The sequence below is a fragment of the Triplophysa dalaica genome, chromosome 8 (assembly GCF_015846415.1).
Source record: "Triplophysa dalaica isolate WHDGS20190420 chromosome 8, ASM1584641v1, whole genome shotgun sequence".
NCBI classification, from domain to species: domain Eukaryota; kingdom Metazoa; phylum Chordata; class Actinopteri; order Cypriniformes; family Nemacheilidae; genus Triplophysa; species Triplophysa dalaica.
The window spans coordinates 25,108,290-25,135,789 of NC_079549.1; the positions used below are offsets into that span (position 1 = coordinate 25,108,290).

The 27,500-nt window shown below is 41.8% G+C and overlaps 6 protein-coding genes across 26 annotated transcripts in view; 3 read left to right on the plus strand and 3 right to left on the minus strand.

Annotated features, from left to right (window-relative positions):
• Positions 1–363, plus strand: part of LOC130427140 (TBC1 domain family member 8) — an 11,928-nt gene extending 11,565 nt beyond the window's left edge. Inside the window, exon 20 of the mRNA XM_056754202.1 lies at positions 1–363. This exon is cut by the window's left edge and continues 1,065 nt beyond it. The gene's annotated coding sequence lies outside the window, so the exon portion shown is untranslated.
• Positions 364–1,916, minus strand: rpl31 (ribosomal protein L31). Its single transcript, XM_056754207.1, has 5 exons — positions 1,898–1,916; positions 1,029–1,132; positions 771–896; positions 573–685; positions 364–432 (listed from the first exon to the last, which is right to left on the minus strand). Exons 2-5 carry the CDS (start codon positions 1,130–1,132, stop codon positions 401–403), a joined length of 375 nt encoding a protein of 124 aa, XP_056610185.1. The 5' UTR covers positions 1,898–1,916; the 3' UTR covers positions 364–400.
• A 254-nt stretch (positions 1,917–2,170) lies between these two features.
• Positions 2,171–6,657, plus strand: cnot11 (CCR4-NOT transcription complex, subunit 11). Its single transcript, XM_056754203.1, has 8 exons — positions 2,171–2,368; positions 4,004–4,350; positions 4,447–4,611; positions 4,832–4,984; positions 5,069–5,271; positions 5,641–5,843; positions 5,919–6,015; positions 6,204–6,657. Exons 2-8 carry the CDS (start codon positions 4,032–4,034, stop codon positions 6,399–6,401), a joined length of 1,338 nt encoding a protein of 445 aa, XP_056610181.1. The 5' UTR covers positions 2,171–2,368; positions 4,004–4,031; the 3' UTR covers positions 6,402–6,657.
• A 735-nt stretch (positions 6,658–7,392) lies between these two features.
• On the minus strand, positions 7,393–16,184 carry lcp1 (lymphocyte cytosolic protein 1 (L-plastin)). The gene is made up of 16 exons (XM_056754244.1): positions 16,128–16,184; positions 13,938–14,029; positions 13,698–13,861; positions 13,498–13,621; positions 13,287–13,419; positions 13,064–13,145; positions 12,811–12,976; positions 12,558–12,700; positions 12,371–12,466; positions 12,047–12,242; positions 9,619–9,697; positions 9,433–9,547; positions 9,134–9,267; positions 8,020–8,140; positions 7,822–7,946; positions 7,393–7,691 (listed from the first exon to the last, which is right to left on the minus strand). Exons 2-16 carry the CDS (start codon positions 14,002–14,004, stop codon positions 7,559–7,561), a joined length of 1,878 nt encoding a protein of 625 aa, XP_056610222.1. The 5' UTR covers positions 14,005–14,029; positions 16,128–16,184; the 3' UTR covers positions 7,393–7,558.
• A 478-nt stretch (positions 16,185–16,662) lies between these two features.
• Positions 16,663–22,465, plus strand: LOC130427158 (leucine-rich repeat-containing protein 63). 5 transcript variants are annotated; one of them, XM_056754247.1, is made up of 11 exons: positions 16,665–16,830; positions 17,108–17,201; positions 17,794–18,152; positions 19,297–19,650; positions 19,723–19,860; positions 19,939–20,096; positions 21,212–21,310; positions 21,395–21,531; positions 21,703–21,786; positions 21,914–22,159; positions 22,300–22,465. In XM_056754247.1, the coding sequence occupies exons 4-11, from the start codon at positions 19,455–19,457 to the stop codon at positions 22,463–22,465; spliced, it is 1,224 nt and encodes a 407-aa protein (XP_056610225.1). In that variant the 5' UTR covers positions 16,665–16,830; positions 17,108–17,201; positions 17,794–18,152; positions 19,297–19,454. The 5 variants fall into 5 exon arrangements, with proteins under 5 accessions (XP_056610223.1, XP_056610224.1, XP_056610225.1 ...); XM_056754245.1 differs by lacking the exon at positions 17,794–18,152 and having other exon boundaries at positions 16,663–16,830; positions 17,108–17,267; XM_056754246.1 differs by lacking the exon at positions 17,794–18,152 and having other exon boundaries at positions 16,663–16,830.
• Positions 22,466–22,879: 414 nt separating this feature from the next.
• Positions 22,880–27,500, minus strand: part of LOC130427155 (serine/threonine-protein kinase Nek5) — a 45,137-nt gene continuing 40,516 nt past the window's right edge. For 16 of the 17 annotated variants that reach the window (XM_056754232.1, XM_056754230.1, XM_056754236.1 and 13 more), the window contains 2 exons: positions 24,684–24,789; positions 22,880–23,040 (listed from right to left, as the gene is read on the minus strand). In XM_056754232.1, the coding sequence (XP_056610210.1) occupies positions 22,893–23,040; positions 24,684–24,789 (254 nt within the window). In that variant the 3' untranslated portion in view covers positions 22,880–22,892. Of the gene's footprint in view, positions 23,041–24,683; positions 24,790–27,500 lie in introns of those variants that run through there. The other variant, XM_056754243.1, reaches the window with a different exon arrangement.

Consider the following 27,500-nt stretch of genomic DNA (forward strand, 5'->3'; position numbering starts at 1 on the left):
ATTGTGATGTGAACTGCAGTCTTAAATCACCAACAAGTCAATGAAACTCTACAGCCTTCGTCTTTCTGTGTCAAGGTTTCCTCACACCAATGAAATCATTTGTTGAAAAGAATGTCGTCCTGATCATCATACTGTGATTTCATGTCTGCTTCATTCTAAAGTGACTGTGGAACTTTAAGAATATATTTAACATCAGCGAGTTTACATAAAAACCTTTCGTCAAATGATCAGTGTGATTCTGAAGACACTTTCACATGATGTTTTATTCTGTACACCTGTTTACTCACAACATGTCAATACAGTGATGGGTGTTGTGTTTTATTACACATGTACAATTCTCAAATAAATCAATGCACAACGAAATTCCTTTTATGTTTTTATTTCAATGGCCATGAGAAACTTAATTTTCATCCACATTTACAGTCTGAAGACCTGCAGAGAGAGAGAAAGTTTGAATTGATAGCCAAGACACAATCTATAATAAACTCTTCACAACAGAAAATGAAGTACACTGGCGTTTATAAGATCCTCATGAGTTCAGTGAAGCGAGGTGATAGAATGATAAATCTGACCTTTGTACGTGGTGACAGGGACGTATGTGACCAGTGTGTACAGCTTGTTTGGGGAATCTTCATCTTCATTACGTTTCCTGGAGAGACGCACACGCATGCGGTACGGCACGTTCCTAAAAAAACACGCAACATGCATTCAAGACTGAGGAAAGAGCACAGAAGCCCATCGCTATCAAAAGACACAAACACACTCCTCACCTGATGCCTTTAGCCCACACAGCCTTGTTGAGACGAGTATCGATGCGGACGTCTGGTGTTCCCATCTCCTTTACGGCAAACTTACGGATCTCCTTCAGTGCACGAGGAGCTCTCCTCTTGAAAGACCTGCACCACAACACATTCATTTACATATCCCTCAGCCACAAAAACACACAAACATCAGCGACTCTGTGTGACGTTTCTAACACACAGTGAACAGAAGAGAAGTTTAGGATCTCAGGAACGAGATGAACTCACATGCCATGGATGCGTTTGTGGATGTTGATGGTGTACTCGCGTGTCACCACCTCATTGATGGCCGAACGACCCTTCTTCTTCTCACCCTTCTTCAGAGGAGCCATCTGCACACACACACACACACGTCTTGTTTATCATCTCCGTGGGAACAATAGTGTAATGAGTTGTATTCTGTACATTATATCTCCTAAACCTAAAGATCGTAAAACATTGCATTTTTAGATTTTCTAAAATGATCTTTCTGTACAACTTATAAGCTTTTGTGCTTGTAGGGACCTCAATTTATGTCCCACAGAGACACGAGTCCAGTTGATGTGCGTCAGTGTTAGGTCCCCACTAACATATAAAAACACAGTCCACACACACACACACAGGTATGAGTTCACCTGAAGATCTCACTGTCCAGCATCAGTCACACACAACATCACCAACTGCCCACAAACTCACGACAGAACACATCCTTTAACGCGTCTCTCCTAATATATGACACGAACAGCTCGTGATTTGCGTGTTATTCAGAAAAGCTTCAAGATGAGACGTTCCGGCTCAGTGTCGACACAACACACATCGTCAACAGTTTAGAACACATAATACTCTATTTCTAAGTTCTATATTTCACAAGGAGCCTTACGAGTTAAGTCGTGTGATTGACCGATTTTCTCGTTCCCCTGAATTCGTCTCAACTCGTAAGACGCGACCACTGAGACGCTTAAACTAACTTCACATCAGCATCACAGACGCGTCAAAAAGCATCCGAATAATCGGTTACATATCCCTACACTCATGTGTGACATTAAACATCATTTTAAGTGAATAATCGCGTTGATGATTGAAGATTCATAACTGATATTTGCAAGTCTGGTACTCACTCTGTTAGATCAGTAAGGGAAAGGAAGGTGCGATGGATTGTGGGTAAGATTCAAAGCATAAAGGGATTCACTTCCGGGTCCCGCGACCTCTCCGTATTTTGTTTAAAATAAAGCAAATGTAATAAATGCAATGTTAAATGATATGATTTTTATGTGGGAAACTAGCTTTAATTTACGACACGGTGATTTATCTGTGAGTATAGAAGTTAAGGAGTTTCTGTAGTGGTTGGTTTTGTTTCGAACTACAAATCCAAAAAGTCCATTCGACGCACCGGAAGTGTTGCGGAGGAAGTGTACACGGGAAGCACTTGGACGCGACAGTTTTGAACGGAAGATTCAGATATTACAGCAGAAAGAATTAAATTACCAAATCATAAGCGCGTGTGATATCGCAGAGAAGCGGCGCGTCAGTGCCGGAAATGATGGCGCGTTAACGCGTCTGTGTTTGTTAAATAGATGAACTCTAATGAGGTAAATGTTACACATACACACTGTGAGTCTAAACTTACTAATCATTCCTTCCTATACAGCATTTATGTTCGCTTCAAAGGGTTTATTCATGCTAAAGGTGCAGTAGGCTCTAGGATTTGACACGTTTAAAAACTTTTGGAGCTAAACTGTGTCTTGTGGCGTACTGTGAGCTTGAGCGCGTAATTGTTTTGAATTGTCATTTCAATATTTGTGTTTATTCTAATACAGTGTTCTGATCTCCAGTGTTTATTCTAATACAGTGTTCTGATCTCCAGTGTTTATTCTAATACAGTGTTCTGATCTACAGTGTTTATTCTAATACAGTGTTCTGATCTCCAGTGTTTATTCTAATATAGTGTTCTGATCTCCAGTGTTTATTCTAATAGAGTGTTCTGATATCCAGTGTTAATCTGTTCTCTAGTGTTCTGATCTCCAGTGTTTATTCTAATACAGTGTTCTGATCTACAGTGTTTATTCTAATACAGTGTTCTGATCTACAGTGTTTATTCTAATATAGTGTTCTGATCTCCAGTGTTTATTCTAATACAGTGTTCTGATCTACAGTGTTTATTCTAATACAGTGTTGTGATCTACAGTGTTTATTCTAATACAGTGTTCTGATCTACAGTGTTTATTCTAATACAGTGTTCTGATCTCCAGTGTTTATTCTAATACAGTGTTCTGATCTCCAGTGTTTATTCTAATACAGTGTTCTGATCTCCAGTGTTTATTCTAATACAGTGTTCTGATCTCCAGTGTTTATTTTAATAGAGTGTTCTGATCTACAGTGTTTATTCTAATACAGTGTTCTGATCTACAGTGTTTATTCTAATACAGTGTTCTGATCTACAGTGTTTATTCTAATACAGTGTTCTGATCTCCAGTGTTTATTCTAATACAGTGTTCTGATCTCCAGTGTTTATTTTAATATAGTGTTCTGATCTACAGTGTTTATTCTAATACAGTGTTCTGATCTACAGTGTTTATTCTAATACAGTGTTCTGATCTACAGTGTTTATTCTAATATAGTGTTCTGATCTCCAGTGTTTATTCTAATACAGTGTTCTGATCTACAGTGTTTATTCTAATACAGTGTTCTGATCTACAGTGTTTATTCTAATACAGTGTTCTGATCTCCAGTGTTTATTCGAATACAGTGTTCTGATCTCCAGTGTTTATTCGAATACAGTTTTCTGATCTCCAGTGTAATTCTAATCCAGTGTTCTGATCTCCAGTGTTTATTCGAATACAGTTTTCTGATCTCCAGTGTAATTCTAATCCAGTGTTCTGATCTCCAGTGTTTATTCTAATACAGTGTTCTGATCTACAGTGTTTATTCTAATACAGTGTTCTGATCTCCAGTGTTTATTCTAATACAGTGTTCTGATCTACAGTGTTTATTCTAATACAGTGTTCTGATCTACAGTGTTTATTCTAATATAGTGTTCTGATCTCCAGTGTTTATTCTAATACAGTGTTCTGATCTACAGTGTTTATTCTAATACAGTGTTCTGATCTCCAGTGTTTATTCGAATACAGTGTTCTGATCTCCAGTGTTTATTCGAATACAGTTTTCTGATCTCCAGTGTAATTCTAATCCAGTGTTCTGATCTCCAGTGTTATTCTGTTTTCTAGTGTAGTGGTCCAGTCTGACTGAGGAATCATGACTCTGGCTCCTAAGGAGCTGTCTAACCTGCTGGGCATCATGTCTGAAGATGCCTGCAGTAACAGCTTCGAGCAGCTCTCCACCGCCTTCCATCACTGTTTCGGTAAAGCCGAGCACTTCCGGGTGGGTTCAGTTCTGGTGATGTTGCTGCAGCAGCCCGACCTCCTGCCCAGCGCTCCTCAGCGGCTCACGGCGCTCTATCTGCTGTGGGAGATGTACCGCACCGAGCCGCTGGCCGCAAACCCCTTCGCCGCTGTGTTCGCACACCTGCTGAACCCGTCGCCCGCCGAAGAGGAGCCAGAGAACCCGCTCTCAGGTACACGCACCTGACCACACATGACAACCTCTCAGGTACCAGAACACACGCGTGCATGAGGTGTATCTTAAGATCACACATTCTGAATGTTTGCAGGTTTTCTTCCGCCCATCACGCTGCCTGAGAAGTTCTTTCTGTCACAGCTGATGCTCGCCCCGCCGAGAGAGCTCTTCAAGAAGACCCCCAGGCAGGTGTCCAGCATGGACGTGGGCTCCACGCCGCAGCCCGTCGACATCAGTGGACTCCAGCTGGCTCTCGCCGGTATTTTCATCAAAATCATCATCGTATTCATGAGAGAATTTGAGGAGGCACATCTGTGTTCTTCATGATAGTTTGTGTTGTGTTAAGTAAGAGTGGTGATGATAGCCATACATTTCCCATCATTATCTGTGGCTGCAGATACATCAGTCACTGAATGCATGTCGTGCATGTTTAAAAATCAAACGTCACGTTGACAGATACTTTCTCTCTTTTCGTTCAGAGCGTCAGTCTGAACTGCCCACTCAGAGTAAAGCCAGTTTTCCCAGCCTGCTTAGCGATCCTGACCCAGACTCCTCCAACTCCGGCTTTGACAGCTCAGTGGCCAATCAAATCACAGAGTCGCTGGTGACAGGGCCACGCCCTCCTCTTGAGAGTTAGTGCAGTTGTTGATTTGAATCATGTCTGCTTTGTTTCGTGGCGTTGTTCTGCTCTGAAAGCCCCCGTGTGTGTGTCTCAGGTCACTTTCGTCCGGAGTTCATCCGTCCCGCTCCGCCTCTGCTGGTGTGTGAGGACGAGCTGGCCTGGCTCAACCCGTGTGAACCGGACCATCGGGTTCAGTGGGACCGCTCCATGTGTGTGCGCAACGGCACCGGAGTGGAAATAAAGCGTGTCATGGCCAAAGCCTTCAAGAGCCCTTTATCAGCCGCACAGCAGACTCAGGTCACATGACCACACCGCAATCACAACACCAGCTCAGTTCTAATCTTTTTTAACCCCAATCTCAAGTCAATCAATGTCCAGCTCATATTCTACCCCAAAGTAGTACTGATGCTCAATATTATAATGAAGAAAACTAGATATCATCATCAACACTTGATAGTCTATCACAGTCACAAAAATAATGAGCAGGATTTAAAAAGGATAAAGAAGAGTTCTCTGTCAAAACAATGAATGCGGAGAAATGAACTGTAATGAATGTGATGTCACAAGGCAAGACATCATAACTGCCATATGATATAATAGTGCCTTATCTATATGGATTTTCACGTGAGAGGTTAAATGAGCTCTCACTGTTGTTTCTCTCAACAGCTGCTGGGTGAGTTGGAGAAAGACCCAAAGCTGGTTTATCACATCGGACTGACACCAGCCAAACTGCCAGACCTGGTGGAGAATAATCCTCTCGTGGCCATCGAGATGCTGCTGAAGCTCATGTCCTCCAGTCAGATCACAGAATATTTCTCCGTTCTGGTCAACATGGACATGTCTCTGCACTCTATGGAGGTGGTCAACAGGTACGACATCAGAATTACATCACCAGATTGAGTTATATGAAGTGTTTGTATTGTATTCATGTTTGTTTGCTATAGATTAACAACAGCTGTGGATCTTCCTCCTGAATTTATTCATCTGTACATCTCCAACTGCATCTCCACATGTGAACAGATTAAAGACAAATACATGCAGGTACACACGCTGTAGAAAATGACACTAAACACAGTATGTTGACTTGATTTATGAGCGGCTCTTTCTTCACATGTATTCAGTGATGTCGAGCGCGTGTTCATCAGTTATGTTTTTATATATATATGTGTGGTTTTGGACACACGGTCGTCTTGTTATCCCCTGACTGGCTCTTTCTCTCTGTCTCTCAGAATCGTTTGGTGCGTCTGGTGTGTGTGTTTCTTCAGTCTCTCATCAGGAATAAGATCATTAATGTTCAGGATCTGTTCATCGAGGTTCAGGCTTTCTGCATTGAGTTCAGTCGCATTCGTGAAGCTGCTGGTCTCTTCCGTCTCCTCAAGACTCTTGATAACGGAGAGACGCCCGCTGAGAGCAAGACAGTCAAGTGACTCACTGAACTCAACACAGACTGTAGGAACACTGAGCTTGATTCTCTCGTGTGTGACACGGACATCTGTCTGAAAACACATGGATTCACTCTTTAAGGTTTTCATCTGTTCATTCTCATCTTAGATTCTTCTTCATTCTTCTGTTAGACATGAGCTCAGACTCAATTTCTTTTGTACCTGTGAAAAGATTCTCAACATTTGTTTGTTTGAAGTTGCTGTAATGTTCTGTTAATAAAGTGATGGACCTCAAACATTGCGTTCTTGACGTGTCTCATGATTTCAGATGTTCAGTTTCGCTTTATTAAAACAGCACTTATCACTTTTCTGGAAAAGAAATTAACGCTTTTGATGAAAACATTCCAAGATTTTACAAGTTGAACGTTTTCAGCATAATTATGTATTTTGTGAACTCATGAACGAGCATCGCAGAACAGTTTATTTTGAAAGTGAACTACTCCTTTAAAAAAACGGATTCTTTTTTTGTTTTTTTTTTGTTCAGTTAAAGGTTTTAATTGATATCTTTACCCGGGAAAAAAAACTCTTACTCTGTTTTTTAGTTTCCCAGTTTCCCAGTACAAAATCTAAACATTCTTCAATTGAGATACATTTACTTGATAAGCAACATAAACAGCCTAATTGTTGTTGCTGAAATGAACTGACGCTGCAGGAGTCCTTGAGATGAATATATGAACAATAACTGCCATAATAATATGAAATGAAACAGGGCTCATCTGGTAAAGACAGTGGATTTATGATTGACAACATGGCCTTCATATCTTAATATTTGTGCATTTCTGTGTTTTGATCTAAAAACAATTAAGATTGGTGGTGAAGACACCTTTAGAAGAAAAACTACATTTTATTTTATTTTGCTTTATTGCTGCTTTAGCTTTTGTTATGTGTAGCCTGAGTGTCATGAACATACAGAAGAGCAAATCCAACTGAAGACATGAGAAATACTGTCACTGAGAGAGGGAGAGAGAGAGCGAGAGAGCAGAAAAACACTTTAATATTCACTAAAGATATCTTCATCATGTCTTATACAAGCCTGAGGATTACAAACACTTGTTTATTCAGATTTTTTGTTTTCGGTGAAACGCTGAGTACCAGTTAAACAAACAAGCATCATCATTATATTGGCAAAGAAACCATGATGTTTAGATTCTTCTCATCCCTCGGGCCATGAGACACGCAAACACCGTCATCACCATCTTCGGCTTCACCTCCACCAGATCTTCTGGAAGAGCGTACACGCGTGCGCCGATCTTCCTCGCCATTGAGATGGCGTACCTACAGAAAGACCAAACACAGATGAGTCAGACATAAAGAAATCCTCTTGGTGCTGTGAATGTGAATCTTGTTTTGATCTGAGGAGAGAGTTCAATGACTACAATGTAAGAAAGCTTTGTGTTCTTCATACTTGGCATTATTGAGTTTCTCATCGTCTGTTAAGTCTGATGCCTTGATCAGATCATAACGGATGGATCCAGGCTGGATGGCATCAATCAGGTCCAGTACTGGCATGCTGCTGCTAATAGATCCGTCCTGAAAAAGTGAAGAGTAAGTGAGGGAGTGAAGTGAATGTGTGTCAGCGGCACATCAGATGTTGTTTACTCACTTTAAAGCCACTGATGGGTTTCTTTTCTGCTTGTGTGAGTGTGTCGTTCACCCATCTGACAATAGTGTCATCATTCACCTTCTGTCCATCACCCAGATCTTCAAGAATATTCAGAGTGTACCTGCAGACAAACATCACCACAAACACCTCTAGTCAAGTGTACACTCACACCATTTAAGTTTACTAGTCTTTACACTGCATCTCCATGAATATTATGATGGGATTTTCAGTGGGCAAGTTCCTCTGAAAAAGTGTTTAATGACTTATTACTAATGACTTTCTATATCCTACATCAACCTTGATGAGTTAAGTGATTCAAGGATAGACATGAAACGGCTCTTTTAATTCACTTTAAAACTACATAAAGTATTATTAGTAATCACAAATGTGAGAATTACACATTAAAGCACAGATTATAAAGTTAGACTTTGAATTTTGATGTCAATTCCACTATTGCACACACATATATTACACACACATATATTACACACACATATATTACACACACATATATTACACACACATATATTACACACACATATATTACACACACATATATTACACACACATATATTACACACACATATATTACGCAGTATTTAGTTGAATTACATCAGAAGTACTGTAGTCAAATAACAGACCAAATAAGAGTAATCCCTTACTTTACTTTTTCAGGTGGAAAGTTATTAAATTACAGTAACTAAATCACTTAGTAACTAGTGACACCCAACACTGATGATTTTATCCTCGAAATCAACCTACACAAGTATACTTGAAGACGCACATAATCAGTGTGCTTATAAAAGATCAGCTTCGGTTTAATTTATTTGATGTTATATTTGGTCTGAACTGTTTAATGCTGATGTCCATCAAATGTGTTTCTGAAACGTATATCGACGACTGAAAGTATGTTTTTAGTTTATAAGTAGCACAGTTGAATCAATGTCTTTTCTGTGAGAGACAGACACAGTTCATGAGCTGAAAGTTGGTTATGTTTCTATCACTTCATCATATGAACATTATATATTCACTCATCTTCATGCTGTCTGTGTAGTACACTTAATTCAACAGAAGACTGTTAAGCAAGTGATGGTGGAGTTGTGTTGTGTTTTACCTCCTCATGAGCTGCCAGAGGAGGGCAAGGGTCAGGGTTCGATTGCCTTCATTCAGGTCCTGTCCGGCTATTCCCACCAGAGAGAATTTGGCCTCTTTCTTTCCCAACTCAACGGCGTAGTTACAGTTCTCCAGCTGCAATGACATCAGTCACACAAACTTCACTTTGAACAAGAATGGCTTTCATCCTCCACCTCACGAATATAACGGTGTACTTTGTGTTAATGTTTAGAGGAGAATTAGACGAAACTGCTAATTATTTTGATTGAAATTCTGCTTTAATGGAAGGTGTTGTCGTACCTTTTTCATGTTGCTGCCCAGTTTAGGGTACGGTGGTTTGTTAACTCTCTCCCAGTCCACAGGAACTTTGATCTTCTCATAAAGCTGGAAGATAACCAGAGCATCTGCCAGATCCCTAAAAAAAGAGTTTAATGAGTAAAGATGACTTTAAGTTGAAAGATGAAGAAGAAGGAGACATGCACTCACAAATAGAGATGATTTACACGAGGGTTTACACCCAGTGAGTTCATCCAGTTTCTGAAGGTCCGCTCCTCTCGGGTCTCCCCTGAACACAACCAGAAGCGTATGAACATCACACAACACATTACATCTGTACACATCACTGTCAATCACAAACACAACTGAACATCTCACTGACTGAACATCTCACTGACTGAACATCTCACTGACTGAACATCTCACTGACTGAACATCTCACTGACTGAACATCTCACTGACTGAACATCTCACTGACTGAACATCTCACTGACTGAACATCTCACTGACTGAACATCTCACTGACTGAACATCTCACTGACTGAACATCTCACTGACTGAACATCTCAGTGACTGAACATCTCACTGACTGAACATCTCACTGACTGAACATCTCACTGACTGAACATCTCACTGACTGAACATCTCACTGACTGAACATCTCACTGACTGAACATCTCACTGACTGAACATCTCACTGACTGAACATCTCACTGACTGAACATCTCACTGACTGAACATCTCACTGACTGAACATCTCACCTCACTGACTGAACATCTCACTGACTGAACATCTCACCTCACTGACTGAACATCTCACTGACTGAACATCTCACTGACTGAACATCTCACTGACTGAACATCTCACTGACTGAACATCTCACTGACTGAACATCTCACTGACTGAACATCTCACTGACTGAACATCTCACTGACTGAACATCTCACTGACTGAACATCTCACTGACTGAACATCTCACTGACTGAACATCTCACTGACTGAACATCTCACTGACTGAACATCTCACTGACTGAACATCTCACTGACTGAACATCTCACTGACTGAACATCTCACTGACTGAACATCTCACTGACTGAACATCTCACTGACTGAACATCTCACTGACTGAACATCTCACTGACTGAACATCTCACTGACTGAACATCTCACTGACTGAACATCTCACTGACTGAACATCTCACTGACTGAACATCTCACTGACTGAACATCTCACTGACTGAACATCTCACTGACTGAACATCTCACTGACTGAACATCTCACTGACTGAACATCTCACTGACTGAACATCTCACTGACTGAACATCTCACTGACTGAACATCTCACTGACTGAACATCTCACTGACTGAACATCTCACTGACTGAACATCTCACTGACTGAACATCTCACTGACTGAACATCTCACTGACTGAACATCTCACTGACTGAACATCTCACTGACTGAACATCTCACTGACTGAACATCTCACTGACTGAACATCTCACTGACTGAACATCTCACTGACTGAACATCTCACTGACTGAACATCTCACTGACTGAACATCTCACTGACTGAACATCTCACTGACTGAACATCTCACTGACTGAACATCTCACTGACTGAACATCACTGACTGAACATCTCACTGACTGAACATCTCACTGACTGAACATCTCACTGACTGAACATCTCACTGACTGAACATCTCACTGACTGAACATCTCACTGACTGAACATCTCACTGACTGAACATCTCACTGACTGAACATCTCACTGACTGAACATCTCACTGACTGAACATCTCACTGACTGAACATCTCACTGACTGAACATCTCACTGACTGAACATCTCACTGACTGAACATCTCACTGACTGAACATCTCACTGACTGAACATCTCACTGACTGAACATCTCACTGACTGAACATCTCACTGACTGAACATCTCACTGACTGTACATCTCACTGACTGAACATCTCACTGACTGAACATCTCACTGACTGAACATCTCACTGACTGAACATCTCAGTGACTGAACATCTCACTGACTGAACATCTCACTGACTGAACATCTCACTGACTGAACATCTCACTGACTGAACATCTCACTGACTGAACATCTCACTGACTGTATATCTCACTGACTGAACATCTCACTGACTGAACATCTCACTGACTGAACATCTCACTGACTGAACATCTCAGTGACTGAACATCTCACTGACTGAACATCTCACTGACTGAACATCTCACTGACTGAACATCTCACTGACTGAACATCTCACTGACTGTACATCTCACTGACTGAACATCTCACTGACTGAACATCTCACTGACTGAACATCTCACTGACTGAACACTTCACTGACTGAAGGGCGACTGTGTCGTTCTTAATCACATTCCGATGTTATTTCAGATGGATTATTCTGAACATAGATCAGATCAAACAGCAAATCTAAATGATATTATTAATAAACTCTGAGAACACAACTGACACATCACAAATCAGATCAGTTGTTCATGTTGAAATTGGAGAGCAGTGTTGAACATGAGACTACTGGTGGAACACCAGACATGATTGAGATCTCATTAATGATGTTTGTGTCTAATGAGAAAGTCACAGATGGACAGACCCTCGATGGAGCTCCAGTCGATGTCTTGGTTCTCTGGTTTCTTCAGCGCGGGAAATTTGTTGAACAGATTGGCAACATAGGCCAGATTGAGTTTAGGATTTCCGCGGACCACATCTGTGGCCGTGACGAACTGTCGACAGCCGAGTCGATCGGCCTGCTCCAGCATACACTCGGCTCGCTTGACGTCATCTTTTTCCTGTAGAAAACACCATGTGCTGATAAAGAATTCTTTCATATCACCAAGTTTACATACACTGGAAAAAGTGATTTGTTAAAGATGAGAAGCTGAAGTGGAGTTGAGAGTGAGTTGAGTAAGATCCTCACTCGTATTCCTGTCATGTCAATGGGAATGGCCGGGATTCCCTCCTCATCTCCTTTAGGTGCCACCTGATTCAGGATGTTGTAGTATGCTTTGGAGTCCTGTGTGATAACAAGAGAATGACATGACATGTGTATTGTGTGTACACGACACAAGTGTTGTCTCTCCTCTGTTTATTCACAGTGTGTTCACCTTAATGTCTGAGCTGAAGTTGTTGATTTTGGGGCATCCGGCATCCTCCAGGTGATAATTCACCCAGCGCAGAAGAAGCTCCTCAGGAGAAAGTTTCATCAGATCCTCCAAACTCTCTCCGTCCCTGAGTAACGCAATCAGAGCTGCAAACGCACAACACACACAACACAACGAGTGAGTCTACGAACACACATTATGAATCTACAAACAAACAACGCAACACAACACATCACTTGTGTTGTGTGTTTTGTACCTTCATTCCTGCTGATCTCAATGTCAGCGAACAGTCCGATCTTGATGACCTGCCACAGGAGTCCCAGCACTAAATGCTGTCTGCCCTCTTTCAGGTCCTCTGCTCCAATGTTCACCACATGACAGCCAATGGCAGAGGCTGAATTTAAGGCCAAGTTCAGATTCTCCTGCACATTCACACAAGAACATCACGTCATGTGATCACTACATGAATCCAACCAGCCAATCAGTGAGCGGGAGAGTTTAGTGTGTACCTGGATGGTGAAAGGTGTGAGTTTCTTCTTATTGATGGTTCGCTCGTCAATGGTATCAGGGACAGAGAGGTTGATCATTTTACTGCAGAAGAAGAAGAAATCAAACTCATTCTGAGCTCAGCATCACGCTCTTCAAGCCTCATCGCTGACTAACAAGAAAACTCTTCTACACTTCAGCTTAGAGTGTAGATGTCGAGAGATGTTTCATCAGTGTTGTGTGTACCAGAGAACAATCCCGTCTCCCACCGCTGCGAACAGATCATTAGAGCTCGGGTCCATGGGAATGACATGCTGACAGTCCACATCTTTCTCCAGAGCTTTATTGATCCAGTTCACGAAGGCCACCTTCTCCTCCTCTACACACACACAAAGAGAGAGAGAGTTATATGTGTCATCGCACATTATCAGTAGTTTGTGTTTGTGTTTAGTCACACCAGAATACGAGTGTTGGGTTCCAGATTGTTCTGATGTTCCAGCGACAGAATAGATGCCCTCCTTCTTATTAATTGCTTTCCGGAAGGTCTTTGCAACCTGTGAGCCCTTCAGATCATGGACCACCTGACACACACACACACAACTTCAGGACACTGATGTAAAGCTTTTGAAAGATGTAATAATGAGAGATTTGTCTTACTTTGGCGAACTCATCAAAGGTGATCTTTCCGTCCTGATTCAGGTCCATGGTAGCGCTGAGCTCCTTTATGATCTCACGCACACGGTAACCTGGCAGCGGCAAGTTTGCTTCCTTAAACAAGGCATTCAGCTCATCTGTGCTGATGTAACCGTTAGCGTCCACATCTAAAGAGAGATCAAACATCAGTCTGACATCATCACCACGTCCAGCGAGAGCAACCTCAGTGTGCGTCTGACTCACCCACTTTACTGAACGCTTCTCTCAATTCCTCAATCTCCTCCGGTGAGATGTGTGATGTGGCCGCCATTTTACACGATCACAATATAGATTACCTGTCACAACAACAACAACACATCAACACAACACGTCTTCAAAGAAAGTTCACAGTCAAGGATTATGTGATGTGATGTGAAGACAGAAAATATAGGAAAGAGACTTTGAGTGATTTTAGAAACACATCGTGCTTACAGATGAAACAAACTGAAGACTTCCACAAACGAACAAACTGATCATAATTCATCAAAACTCACATCATCTAATAACTAATACCTGATACTTCACAAGATCACTTTATCAAGTTATAGATTCAAACGTGAAGACATCCAAATCAAATCAAGTATTTTTACAGTCTTGGAACAGTTGCAAAGCAGCTGTGCAGACATGAGGAAACAATGATGATGTGCCTGACATTTAAGAATATATTCAGAATCAGCAGAACTTTTCTTCATGATGTCACCATCTCTCATGTGATATATAATGAAAAGAGTTTTCCATCACCAATGCAGTTTATTCCATAAAAACAGTTTTTAGTCAATTCTAGAACGCTAAATATTGCGGTAAATATATTTCATAGTTCAGTAATTTGATCAATCATATAACGTGAGGTCATTCTTTATGTGAAAAAATAGTGTTAACTCAAATTTGTCAAATTGTTTTCAATAATGAAACACATGTAAATTGTCTTTGTTTTCTTTAAGGAATAAATAGAGAACTTTTCTCACTAAATTGTTTCATCTTCACATTTGTTCATGTTTAAAGCTGTCACTATTATTATCACTGAATGCATATCTGTCTGTGTTACTGCTGCTGTTATTCTCATTTATTATTATCTGATAATCTCACATTTAATGTTATTATCATGAAGTTACACTCAACCTGCACATTCTACTGTCCTGCTGCTTTCAACAGAAGTCTGTACATTTGCACATATAGATGGACGATATGTACGTTTCTATTTTCACATATCTATATTCAGCACACTTTTAGTTTTATTGATTATATTTGTGTGTGAGTTTGTGTGTGTTGCACTTGTTCACTTTGGCAAAGAAAGAATTGAATGTCACAGGGAAACACAATAAAGTGTTATATGAGTGCTCCATTCATTCAAATGTTTTCCTCGCAGTGCACATGATAATAAACACTTTGAATCTTAAATGTCTAGAAAAAGCACTACATGAATGTTTAAATGTGACCTTTGACAGTAAATCTGTACACATTTCATCTCAATGTATTTCTCATACAAATATCACCTGCATCAGTAAGACTGTGATTTTCATTTGCATTCATGACACAGATCAGCCGTGTGATAAATCACATGTTTCATTAAAGGTTTTGATTTGTTCTCTTTTGGTGTTCGACCTTTGTTTCGTTTTTTAAAATGGCTGCTTTTCACATGTCCCATCACATGCTGTAATCTTCCTCTTTCATCACAGCAGCACAAACTTCAGTTTTCCGCTTTTATAGTTTGACAGGAAACCAGCAGGATGAAATACATTCACACGTTAAAGCACATCACAGAGGTGTGAAACAACATTCAGAGATCATGCTGATGATGAAGATGATAATCTGCTAGAGATTCTTCTGGAAAGTATTTAGATGAGTTTCTGTAAGTTGCAGCTCGAGCGACCGCAGCTTCCTGTTTCAGCTGAAATTGACTTCTGCTAAACTGAAGAAGAAGCCATCGCTCTATTTAAATGCTCTCCTGCACAACATCATCATCATGAGCTTGAATCTCAGACAACACACACATCATGAAGAAACTCTGATCGCACTTATCACAGAGATTTCTGAAGGCTTGCATTAACATGAGAGAGAAGCTGCACGTTTATAAATCCATCCCATCAACCTGCACAACCTTCATACTGCACACATACACAAACAACACATGAAGATCCACAGCTTCCATCACCAAAGAACATGTTCTGTCTTTCTTTCTGCTTCTTACATTGAACTCATGTGTTCACCTCGTGTTTCACTTTCATCACAGCACCATCAAGCTTTTGCACAGAAACCATAAGACTGTAAATGTCAGAGCTCACAGCACTTTACACACATCAGTCATTCACAAACAAACACAGAGAGAGAGAGAGAGAGAGAGAGAGAGAGAGAGAGAGAGAGAGACAGAGGATGATGTGGACGGTTGTCTCATACCTGTGGACGGGCGACTTGAGGCTGACTGTCAGTGTTGAGAGGTTGAGCAGCGTCTGTCTATTCAAATGTGAGAGGAAGGAAGCGACCCACAGAACATGTGAAACAGGAACACACAAAGGCCATGTCTTTATAAGGTAATCTGCTTTACCATCAGAAACCTTTCACATTCTCACTGCACCTGACCACATTTACATTTCACCATTCTGAGGTTTAATCCCCTTAAATGATTGAGAACCTCAGACACACCATCAGGAAATATGACAAAATAATGTAAGAATCAACCAGTGAAACATTTCACATCACCAATGATCACCGCTCTTACAAAACTTATGCATGCTTTAACTACAAGAGTTCAACCAGGAGGTTATCTAACCCTAAATGATCATTAATCCACCAACACATGTTTTTTATTCCTTACCACACTTTTACTATAATAAAACCACAGTGAACGGAAGTGTGTGTTGGGAGGAATGACAGACGGTGTTGTGACACACAAATAACTGATTATTATTACACTGTTGCTCAACTTTCTGACTGTCTGTCTCGCGATACTTTGATGTCTGCGCAACGCCGCATGAAGTCGACACGAGCTCGGTGACGTCACTGAGCAGGCGCTCCTCTGCAGGCGCGTCGTGAGTTTGACAGGCGGTTGTTAGGACGGTTGCTAGGGACTCCAGATTCACAGCGACTCGTTTGGACAACAGTGAGTTTCAAGTTATTTCTCTTCATTATCTCGCATGAAAGTCTGTGGAAATGACCAGATATCGTGAATTCTTGATTTGACGCTGAATTCAAACATCAACAAAATGAACGATCTGTTATGCGAAAATCTCAATAAGATAAAATAGTTTACGATCTATATTGTAAAGTTGAATACATTTGATATTTACATATGTTTATTTATTACGTTATTTTCGCTACAACAGATGTGATATTACTCTCTCTGTCTGTTGTTGAATGACTTTTGTTTCTATAAACAGATGATCAATAATAATCAGAAAGAATCAGCGCACGTGATGCTGTGGAGAAGACCACGCCCTCCTCCTCAGATCACGCGCGCGCCTCAGAACACAGGTCAGGTCGCTTCTTTATTTTGGAAGCCCCTCACAGCACCCACATCCCCTCCAGCTTTTGGAATAAGTAAAGTATTTTATTACACTGTAAAAATGTGACAAGTTAATGATGTTTATAAAAAGTCCGTTTCAATTTGAAATTGCTCTCTTTTGGACGAGTTTAACTTACTGTATCTCTTTAAAATGTGGAAATAAACTCCATTTTATTGACTTAAAATCAGTCAGCTGCAGATAAAGTGTTTATTCTTTTTATGGACAAGTGTAGAGAGAGAGAGATACTGTGTTCCACTTCAAAAGAAAGAAATAATGAGAGAATATTTAGTAGGGCCTCATTCAATCTTATTTCACCATTTGGTATTTCTATGAGGTTCAGTGGGGTCTTACTTCTTTAGTCAAGAGCAGTTCATGGTTTTGTTGTTTCATTAACATGGACGACAAAATCAGCAGCAGGTTTAAGTCTATAAGGGATAATGTGATGCAGTCGGTTGTCTTAGAACAGACAGTGTGATCAGGACGCGATAAAGTTTACTTTCGTTAAGACACAACGGACTGTTTTCATGTGTTTTTGACATTAACTTCTATTTCATTCACAGGATATAAGATGCGCCGAAAAGACACGGTGGATAATTTGCTTGTAGCCTTGTGGTGTATGAGAACTGGCGTTTTAAAACACGTAAAATAATAATATTTTGTCAAAGACTGTAAAAGAGATACACAAGGACGTGCGTCGCGCGACTTGTGAGGACAGCTGCGCACAGTAAAGACTCAAGTAGACTTATGCTTTCGAAACACTGCAGCAGTGGTTTGATGTTCTGTCGTCGAAGTTGGTGACACGTCACAGTTCTGGAGGCCCCGTCTACAAGCCTGAGGCCCTCACGGCCTGCTCTGCCTACAAGAAGCGCCAGTGTTGCCGAATTAGGACTCCCCGCCAGATTACAACTTCCCTCATTGAGTGCGTTTACATGCACAGTCTTACTCTGATTATGCTTAATAAACTGATAACGTGTAAACTCAAAAACGGCATAAACAAAACCCGCTCGTCCGAGGTAGTTTTTTGTAAATTACTCTGATTTCTTGATGCATGTAAACACCTTTTCCGGTTTTCTCTCAGCTTTGTTCATGTGTGCATGTCTGACAGCGCAATAGTAAAAGTCTCAAATGGAAGTTATTGTAAAATAACCCATAAAAGTCCTCTTTAGAATCATGCAGTTGATGTAGAAACGTTAAAATGAAGAACTATTGTTGCATGTGCATGTACTGCGGACATGAGAAGAGGTATAAAAATACAGCTTCTGACCGTTTTCCCGCTGCATTTTTCATGACTAAACAGACTATTGACGGAGACGTCACTGCACACAATCAAACAGTCTCAAACTTCCATGTTAACGCGGTTTTATGAGTTGCCATTTTATTACTATGCATGTAAACGCTTGAAAACAGGTTTGTTTTTAAGCTGATGTTTGATAGATATCCGTTTATTTTGTGCATATTTTGAAACTGCTGCCCAAACCGAACCCCTAATGTTAGTGGGGAATGGAGATGAGTCCTTCATCAGCCCAACGACAGTTTTACTACAAATACCATGTTTCAAGTGCTCACTGTAGTAAAACCCTGTCATCTCTCAAATACATGTGAAAAACACAAGAACAATTAAACATTTTTGTACACACATAATGAATGGATGTTCAGAAGTTAATCAAGTCTTTTTATCTGAAAACGTAACGGTTAGTGACTGATGACTCTGAATACATGTCTCTTAAACAATCAGAGTTCAGCTGGAATCAAACACACACACCAGTCACATCTCATTTGTGTGTTTTTACAGCACATACTGTTCTAAAGCAGCTACACAAATTCAATAAGCAGTTTTATTTCAAGCACAGGTGTCCTAACTACACCTGTTAGAAGTTTCTAGTAATCCTGAAGATCTTGATGAGCTGAATCAGGTGTGCTTGACTCGAGCCGCGGGCCTCTCACACCCCTGATTTAACACTTGAAATCCACTGTCAGATGTGTTGTGAAAGGTCAGCATGACATTGACCCTCCTGGACAGGGATTGGATGATGCTGATGATGATGTCATCTGTGTGTTTGCAGAAAAGCCTCGTGCGTGTGGATTTGGCCCGACGTCATCAGGACCCACGACACCGGCCAGAATCACCAGAGGTTTCCCTTCACACGCTCAGCGCACGGCATCCACAGTCCCACATCTGTCCAGACCGCCGCCTCTCTTCTGCCTCAATGACTTCCTGCAGATGAGCCAATCAGCACGCAGCTCTCTGACAGAGCTCAGGAACGCTGTTCTGTCCACCTGCAACTACAAGAAACTGCTGGATTTGTTTCTATCAGAGCTGCACAGAGGGGCTCGGCATGAAGTAACCAATCAGATTGTGAGCTGTGAGGGACTGACACACGTCAAACGCAGGATCCCTCACACACATATCATCTGTGGTAACACACACACACACACACATTCTCAGGACGTCTCTGAGTGTTCGTTCATCTGAATCTGTCTCTTCTCAGAGTTAACAGCCATCATTCAGCTGGAGGCGCGAGCAAGGAATTGTGGGAACACAACAGAAGTGTGTGAGTCAGTGGAGGAGCTGTGGGGGTCACCAGAGAGAGAGAGTGACACACACACACAACCCCCCCGCCACACACGTGAGACTGTCTCATCTCTCCATGTCTGAGCAGCAGCGGTGAAGATAGCGTCTCACTCTCTGTGTGTGTTTATCAAAGCTCATCAACTTCTGAACTGTGTGACCAGTAAACACTTCCAGGGATCCCGTCGCTCACGCTCTCCGTTCCGGCCCAGAGAGGAGTGTGATGTCATCAGTGCGTCTGAGCTGGCTCTTCTCGACTGTCTCACACGAGGAGGACTGAACCTGAGCTTCAAGGTGACAAGCTTATAAATCATATAATTGTTTATTTTATTATAAGTTAAATATTAATTCACTTTTTCGAAAATGAGCAGCACGTTTTGTATGATCGTTAGGTTTAAGGGGTGGGTTAGGGAATATGATATACAGTTTAAAGTGCAGTATAAACACCATTGCGTTTATGGAATGTCCCCATAAAACACGGGAACCCAACATGTGTGTGTGTGAGAGAGATGAAGAGAAGGGTTGTGTGGATGTGGAACGCAGCGTGTGTTTAAAATCTTACATCACATCAGTCTGATCTTATCAAACACAATCTTCTCAATCAGTCCTTCTATAGTGATGTTGTGTAGAGGTTGTGTTGTGCCTCATGAAGCTTTTCAACACAATGACACTTTTGTTCTGAGGAAATGAAACACAGTCAGTAAAAGAGGAAGAACAGCAGATAAACTTCCTCCGTTTGCCTTCTTCGGTTTGACTCTTAACTTGAAGGATGTGAACAGTCTGTGTGCGTGTTGTGTTGTCTGTTTGTGAGTGTGCTCTTTGTGGTCATATCCTGTAGGGGAGTGCACACCACCTCATAGGGACTTGTGTCACTGTGGAACAAATATTGAGGTCCCACAGGCACAAAAGCTTATAGATCGTACAGAACAATATATCTTTTTCAATCGAATAATGCAAAAAGTTTTCTATGATCTTTAGGATTAGGGCATAAAATATACAGTGTTAAACTTTGCAGCAGGTGTGCCTGTAACTTACTGTAGATTTAATTTACAACTTTGTTTAACATAAACTTTTCTATTTTTTCTTTTTTCTTACATGAAACACAACTTTTTATCTTAGCTCACTTTTCTTGTTATGTAAATGTGTTGTAATTTAAGAAGTTTCAAATATGTTTAGGAAAAAACAAGACAAGAGTGCTGAGGAAGAATGTGTTGCTGTAATGTCAGTCTCTACTGCTCATTTTAGTTTTGGTTAAAGGAATATTTAACTCAACAGTAATAAAATAAAAATATCTCAATCTACAGTAAGTTACTGGCAAACCTGCTGCAACACTACAGCTAAGTTTACAGTCCCCACAGAGATAATAAACCAGACTTGTGTGTTGTGTGTGTGTTTGTGTGTGTTTGCAGGCTCATTTTATTTCTCATCTTCCTGATGTGACATCACTGGCTCACTGTCTACAGTCTCTCAACGCCTCTTTTAATGACCTCACACGTGTTCCTCATGAGGTACTTCACATTCATGACATCATTCATGACATAAATGAGTGTGCTTGTGTGTGTGTGTTAGTGTAATGTTTGTGTTTGTGTCAGGTGTGTGACTGCACTCGACTGCAGGTGTTAAACTTGAGAGATAATCCAATAGAAGAGATTCCTCCTGAGATCAACAAACTCCACAAACTCCACACGCTCATCATATCATTCTGTAAGATCACACATCTACCTAAACAGTGAGTACACAACAACAACAACAACACACACTAACTAAATACTCAAATGATTCAACTTTTATTTTCACATTACAGCAATATAAACATGTTTATATTAACTTTTCTATCCTCAAAGAAATCTGTGGCTGGTGAAATGTACACATGTGTGTGTGTGTGTTTGTGTGTGTGTAGGCTGTACTCTCTGGTGTGTTTGCAGTATGTGGATGTGTCGTATAATCTCATCAGATCTCTCAGTAATGACATCAGGAATCTCAGGTGCAGCTTTAAATCCACATGAAACATGCGTTCAGTCATGATCACATACACACACACCACACGTGATGCAGTGTTTGTGTTTCATTAGGTTGTGTTGTGTGTATGTTGTTGTTGTGTGTATACTCAGATGTTTGAAGTATCTGAATGTTGAAGGGAATCAGTTAGCGGCTCTTCCTGCGGGTCTGCTCAGTGTGTCGTCATCAGTGTGTGAAGTGAGACTGACAGCAAACTACACACACCCCCTCCTGTGGACAGAGAACAGCCGCAACACACCACAGTCTCTCTTACACACCGCTACACACACACTGGCACAAACACACACACCACAACACTGGAACAGTCTGCCTGATGCCGCACGGCGCTCACTTCACAGGTAAACACACACACAAACATGTACGCACACACACAAACATGCATGCGCGCGCACACACACACACACACACATACACTTATTACAGGTCAGACTGTGTCACATGTTTGCCCATTGTGACTGTGTGTGTTTGTTATTTTCAGTGCGGACACATGTGACTGTTGTACAGGACTGATGTACGGTGCGGGTCTCAAACTGATCAAGTGTGTTCATCACATGTTTGGACTTCAGTTTGTACCCATCATGTTCTACTGCTGTTCACCTGCCTGTCACAGGACACACAACACACATCTTCATCATCACTCCTGACATCATCACAACAACATTCAGACTATAGATGAACACTTCATAAGCGCAGAAAGGAGAACTATCTCATTCAGAAGAATCAGATAAAGATAAAGAATTCTTCTTTCATTTACACACGTGTTTGTGTTATAAATGTCAAACACTGTTGAGTGATTCATGTGTCACTCTATCTGATTGGTCAGAATGTTTGATTGACACGGCTGGAATGTAGATTCTTTTTACCTTATTTCTCTATCAAGACATTTAAAAATAAATTGTCATTTCACTAGAATTGCTGCAATGTTTTATGTGATTCATGAATAAATGTTTACATTGATCTAGTAAATAAGAGAGGGATTATTGATGTTCATCTCAGTCCAGGACATGAAACACCTTACACCACTAACACAACTCAAATTACATCATTTTGAGAGATATTTCTCTCATAACATCAGGTGTCGTCAGGTGTGTCCGCTGGATTCTGTAAATCTCTGGAGTCTGTTCTGAGTTGCTGGTTCTCCAGCTGGTGTGTGGCGAGGAGGTTCCTCATGGAGTCTGACACCTGCTGTCTCAACTCATCTTCTGAATCCTCAAAGATCCTGCAGACATACACACCTGTTACTCACACAGAAGGAGAGACAGAGAGAGAGAGACATAGACAGAGAGAGATACAATCAATAATAGAACCAATGGCGCTGTATGGAAGTGAGGTTTGGGGTCCTCTCGCCAACCAAGAGTTCAGCAGATGGGACAAACACCCAATAGAGATTCTGCAAACAGAAATGTGTAAAAACATTCTACGGGTACAGAGAAAAACTCCAAACAACGCCTGCAGAGCAGAATTAGGACTGTATCCTCTAATCATTAAAATACAAAAAAGAGCTTTAAAATTCTACACACACCTTAAGAACAGCGACACAGACACACTCCATCACAAAGCCTTAAGCCATCAAGAGCTGAGCCCAGAGAGAAACCCCTTCATCCAACTGATCTCACAACTAACTCTACAACCCCAAACATGCCCAAGTCAACCCCAAACCCCAGCCAGACTAAACCAAATGATGAAAAGACAAAAAGAGAAATATCTCAAACACTGGACAGAAGCAACAGCTCAGCAAAGTAAAGTGGAATGCTATCTGTCACTAAAGAGAGAATATAAAGTGTCAGAATAGCTCACAAGCGTATCAGACCCTAAACTAAGAAAAGTGTTGAGCATGTACAGACTCAGTGATCACCAGCTCACTGTAGAGACGGGCAGACACAGACACACATGGACACCGAGAGAAGAGCGACTGTGTCCACACTGCACACACAATCAAGTGGAAACAGAGCTGCACTTTCTCCTCTCCTGTCCCAACTACACACACATCAGAGAAACATTCTTCCCCCAGTTTACAAACTTACACAAAGACTTTGACCAGTTTCAACAAAAGGACAAGATCTCATACATACTGGGAGAAAAGTCAAGAAGCTCAAACCTGCTGCAAGATATGTCAAGTCCTGCCACGACCAAAGAACAACCAGCACAACACAACACAACACTGACAGGACAACACACACAAACTGACACTGTCACCCTTATTGAGAACTTTAATTAAAACTCGTTTTCTGTTTATATTGAGATGTATATATATAGAGATTTTTACTTATAGACTTTTAATTTTATTCTATCTTATTTTTGATCTTAATCTGTATTTCTGCATGTTTATATTTAATCTTGTGCTTTGGCAATGTAAATTTTCTTTTATCATGCCAATAAAGCTCCTTTGAATCTTGAATCTTGTGAGAGAGAGTGTGAGAGAGAGAGAGAGAGAGAGAGACAGACAGACAGACAGACAGACAGACAGAGAGAGAGAGAGAGAGAGAGAGAGAGAGATACAGACAGACAGACAGACAGAGAGAGAGAGAGAGAGACAGACAGACAGACAGACAGACAGACAGAGAGAGAGAGAGAGAGAGAGAGACAGAGAGAGAGAGAGAGAGAGAGAGAGAGAGAGAGAGAGAGACAGACAGACAGACAGACAGACAGACAGAGAGAGAGAGAGAGAGAGAGAGAGAGAGAGAGAGAGAGAGAGAGAGATACAGACAGACAGACAGACAGACAGACAGAGAGAGAGAGAGAGAGAGAGAGAGAGAGACAGACAGACAGACAGACAGAGAGAGAGAGAGAGAGAGAGAGAGACAGACAGACAGAGAGAGAGAGAGAGAGAGAGAGAGACAGACAGACAGAGAGAGCACTTACGTGTCCTCATCATCTGATCGAGGCTCCAGACGATCTTCATCTAAATCCACATCAGACTCATCTTCATTACTCGTCTGTTCCTCATCTGACATCATCATCATCGTCCCTGAACACACACAACACTTTCCAATCTACAACATTCTTCTCTCTTCATTCACTCTGAGATTTTGTGTGTGTGCGTGTGTACATTTGTGTTTGTACATCTGTGTTTTTTACCAGGTGTGCTGGAGCAGATGAATTGTGTGTGTGTGTGTGTGTGTGTGTTTGTGTGTGTGTTACCCTCTGTGCTGGAGCAGATGAGTTGTGTGTGTGTGTGTGTGTGTGTTTGTGTGTGTGTTACCCTCTGTGCTGGAGCAGATGAGTTGTGTGTGTGTATGTGTGTGTTTGTGTGTGTGTTACCCTCTGTGCTGGAGCAGATGAGTTGTGTGTGTGTGTGTGTGTTACCCGCTGTGCTGGAGCAGATGAGTTGTGTGTGTGTATGTGTGTGTGTGTGTGTGTTACCCTCTGTGCTGGAGCAGATGAGTTGTGTGTGTATGTGTATGTGTGTGTCTGTGTGTTACCCTCTGTGCTGGAGCAGATGAGTTGTGTGTGTGTATGTGTGTGTGTCTGTGTGTTACCCTCTGTGCTGGAGCAGATGAGTTGTGTGTGTGTATGTGTGTGTGTCTGTGTGTTACCCTCTGTGCTGAAGCAGATGAGTTGTGTGTGTGTGTGTGTGTGTGTGTGTCTGTGTGTTACCCTCTGTGCTGGAGCAGATGAGTTGTGTGTGTGTGTGTGTGTCTGTGTGTTACCCTCTGTGCTGGACCCGATGAGTTGTGTGTGTGTATGTGAGTGTGTCTGTGTGTTACCCTCTGTGCTGAAGCAGATGAGTTGTGTGTGTGTATGTGTGTGTGTGTGTGTGTTACCCTCTGTGCTGGAGCAGATGAGTTGTGTGTGTGTGTGTGTGTGTTTGTGTGTGTGTTACCCGCTGTGCTGGAGCAGATGAGTTGTGTGTGTGTATGTGTGTGTGTGTTACCCTCTGTGCTGGAGCAGATGAGTTGTGTGTGTATGTGTGTGTCTGTGTGTTACCCTCTGTGCTGGAGCAGATGAGTTGTGTGTGTGTGTGTGTGTGTGTGTGTCTGTGTGTTACCCTCTGTGCTGGAGCAGATGAGTTGTGTGTGTGTATGTGTGTGTGTGTTTGTTACCCTCTGTGCTGGAGCAGATGAGTTGTGTGTGTGTATGTGTGTGTGTCTGTGTGTTACCCTCTGTGCTGGAGCAGATGAGTTGTGTGTGTGTATGTGTGTGTGTCTGTGTGTTACCCTCTGTGCTGGAGCAGATGAGTTGTGTGTGTGTATGTGTGTGTGTCTGTGTGTTATACGCTGTGCTGGAGCAGATGAGTTGTGTTTGTTTATGTGTGTGTTACCCTCTGTGCTGGAGCAGATGAGTTGTGTGTGTGTGTATGTGTGTGTGTGTGTGTTACCCTCTGTGCTGGAGCAGATGAGTTGTGTTTGTATATGTGTGTGTTACCCTCTGTGCTGGAGCAGATGAGTTGTGTGTGTGTGTATGTGTGTTTGTGTGTTACCCTCTGTGCTGGAGCAGATGAGTTGTGTTTGTATATGTGTGTGTTACCCTCTGTGCTGGAGCAGATGAGTTGTGTGTGTGTGTATGTGTGTGTGTGTTATCCTCTGTGCTGGAGCAGATGAGTTGTGTGTGTATATGTGTGTGTTTGTTACCCTCTGTGCTGGAGCAGATGAGTTGTGTGTGTGTATGTGTGTGTGTGTCTGTTACCCTCTGTGCTGGAGCAGATGAGTTGTGTGTGTGTGTGTTACCCTCTGTGCTGGAGCAGATGAGTTGTGTGTGTGTGTGTGTGTTACCCTCTGTGCTGGAGCAGATGAGTTGTGTGTGTATATGTGTGTGTGTGTGTTACCCTCTGTGCTGGAGCAGATGAGTTGTGTGTGTGTATGTGTGTGTGTCTGTGTGTTACCCTCTGTGCTGGAGCAGATGAGTTGTGTGTGTATGTGTGTGTGTTTGTGTGTTACCCTCTGTGCTGGAGCAGATGAGTTGTGTGTGTGTATGTGTGTGTTACCCTCTGTGCTGGAGCAGATGAGTTGTGTGTGTGTCTGTGTGTTACACGCTGTGCTGGAGCAGATGAATTGTGTGTGTGTGTGTGTGTCTGCGTGTTACCCTCTGTGCTGGAGCAGATGAGTTGTGTGTGTATATGTGTGTGTTACCCTCTGTGCTGGAGCAGATGAGTTGTGTGTGTATATGTATGTGTTACCCTCTGTGCTGGAGCAGATGAGTTGTGTGTGTGTGTGTGTGTCTGTGTGTTACCCTCTGTGCTGGAGCAGATGAGTTGTGTGTGTATATGTGTGTGTTACCCTCTGTGCTGGAGCAGATGAGTTGTGTGTGTATATGTGTGTGTTACCCTCTGTGCTGGAGCAGATGAGTTGTGTGTGTGTATGTGTGTGTGTGTATGTGTGTGTGTGTTACCCTCTGTGCTGGAGCAGATGAATTGTGTGTGTGTGTGTGTGTTACCCTCTGTGCTGGAGCAGATGAGTTGTGTGTGTGTGTGTGTGTGTGTGTGTGTGTCTGTGTGTTACCCTCTGTGCTGGAGCAGATGAGTTGTGTGTGTGTGTGTGTGTCTGTGTGTTACCCTCTGTGCTGGAGCAGATGAGTTGTGTGTGTGTATGTGTGTGTGTGTGTGTGTGTGTGTTACACGCTGTGCTGGAGCAGATGAATTGTGTGTGTGTGTGTGTTACCCTCTGTGCTGGAGCAGATGAGTTGTGTGTGTGTGTGTGTGTGTGTCTGTGTGTTACCCTCTGTGCTGGAGCAGATGAGTTG

Bases quoted from the DNA above. Each gene is read 5' to 3' on its own strand.
- rpl31 (XM_056754207.1), bottom strand. From the start codon at position 1,132: ATGGCTCCTCTGAAGAAGGGTGAGAAGAAGAAGGGTCGTTCGGCCATC. The intron at 897-1,028 runs GTGAGTTCATCT...GTTGTGGTGCAG, and splicing joins CACAAACGCATCCATGGCAT to GTCTTTCAAGAGGAGAGCTC. The intron at 686-770 runs GTGAGGAGTGTG...GTGTTTTTTTAG, and splicing joins GTGTGGGCTAAAGGCATCAG to GAACGTGCCGTACCGCATGC.
- cnot11 (XM_056754203.1), top strand. From the start codon at position 4,032: ATGACTCTGGCTCCTAAGGAGCTGTCTAACCTGCTGGGCATCATGTCT. The intron at 4,612-4,831 runs GTATTTTCATCA...CTTTTCGTTCAG, and splicing joins ACTCCAGCTGGCTCTCGCCG to AGCGTCAGTCTGAACTGCCC. The intron at 6,016-6,203 runs GTACACACGCTG...TCTGTCTCTCAG, and splicing joins TTAAAGACAAATACATGCAG to AATCGTTTGGTGCGTCTGGT.
- lcp1 (XM_056754244.1), bottom strand. From the start codon at position 14,004: ATGGCGGCCACATCACACATCTCACCGGAGGAGATTGAGGAATTGAGA. The intron at 13,420-13,497 runs GTGTGACTAAAC...GTGTGTGTGTAG, and splicing joins AACCCAACACTCGTATTCTG to AGGAGGAGAAGGTGGCCTTC. The intron at 12,467-12,557 runs GTGAACACACTG...GTTATCACACAG, and splicing joins ACTTCAGCTCAGACATTAAG to GACTCCAAAGCATACTACAA.
- LOC130427158 (XM_056754245.1), top strand. From the start codon at position 17,108: ATGATCAATAATAATCAGAAAGAATCAGCGCACGTGATGCTGTGGAGA. The intron at 19,651-19,722 runs GTAACACACACA...GTCTCTTCTCAG, and splicing joins TCACACACATATCATCTGTG to AGTTAACAGCCATCATTCAG. The intron at 20,097-21,211 runs GTGACAAGCTTA...GTGTGTTTGCAG, and splicing joins GACTGAACCTGAGCTTCAAG to GCTCATTTTATTTCTCATCT.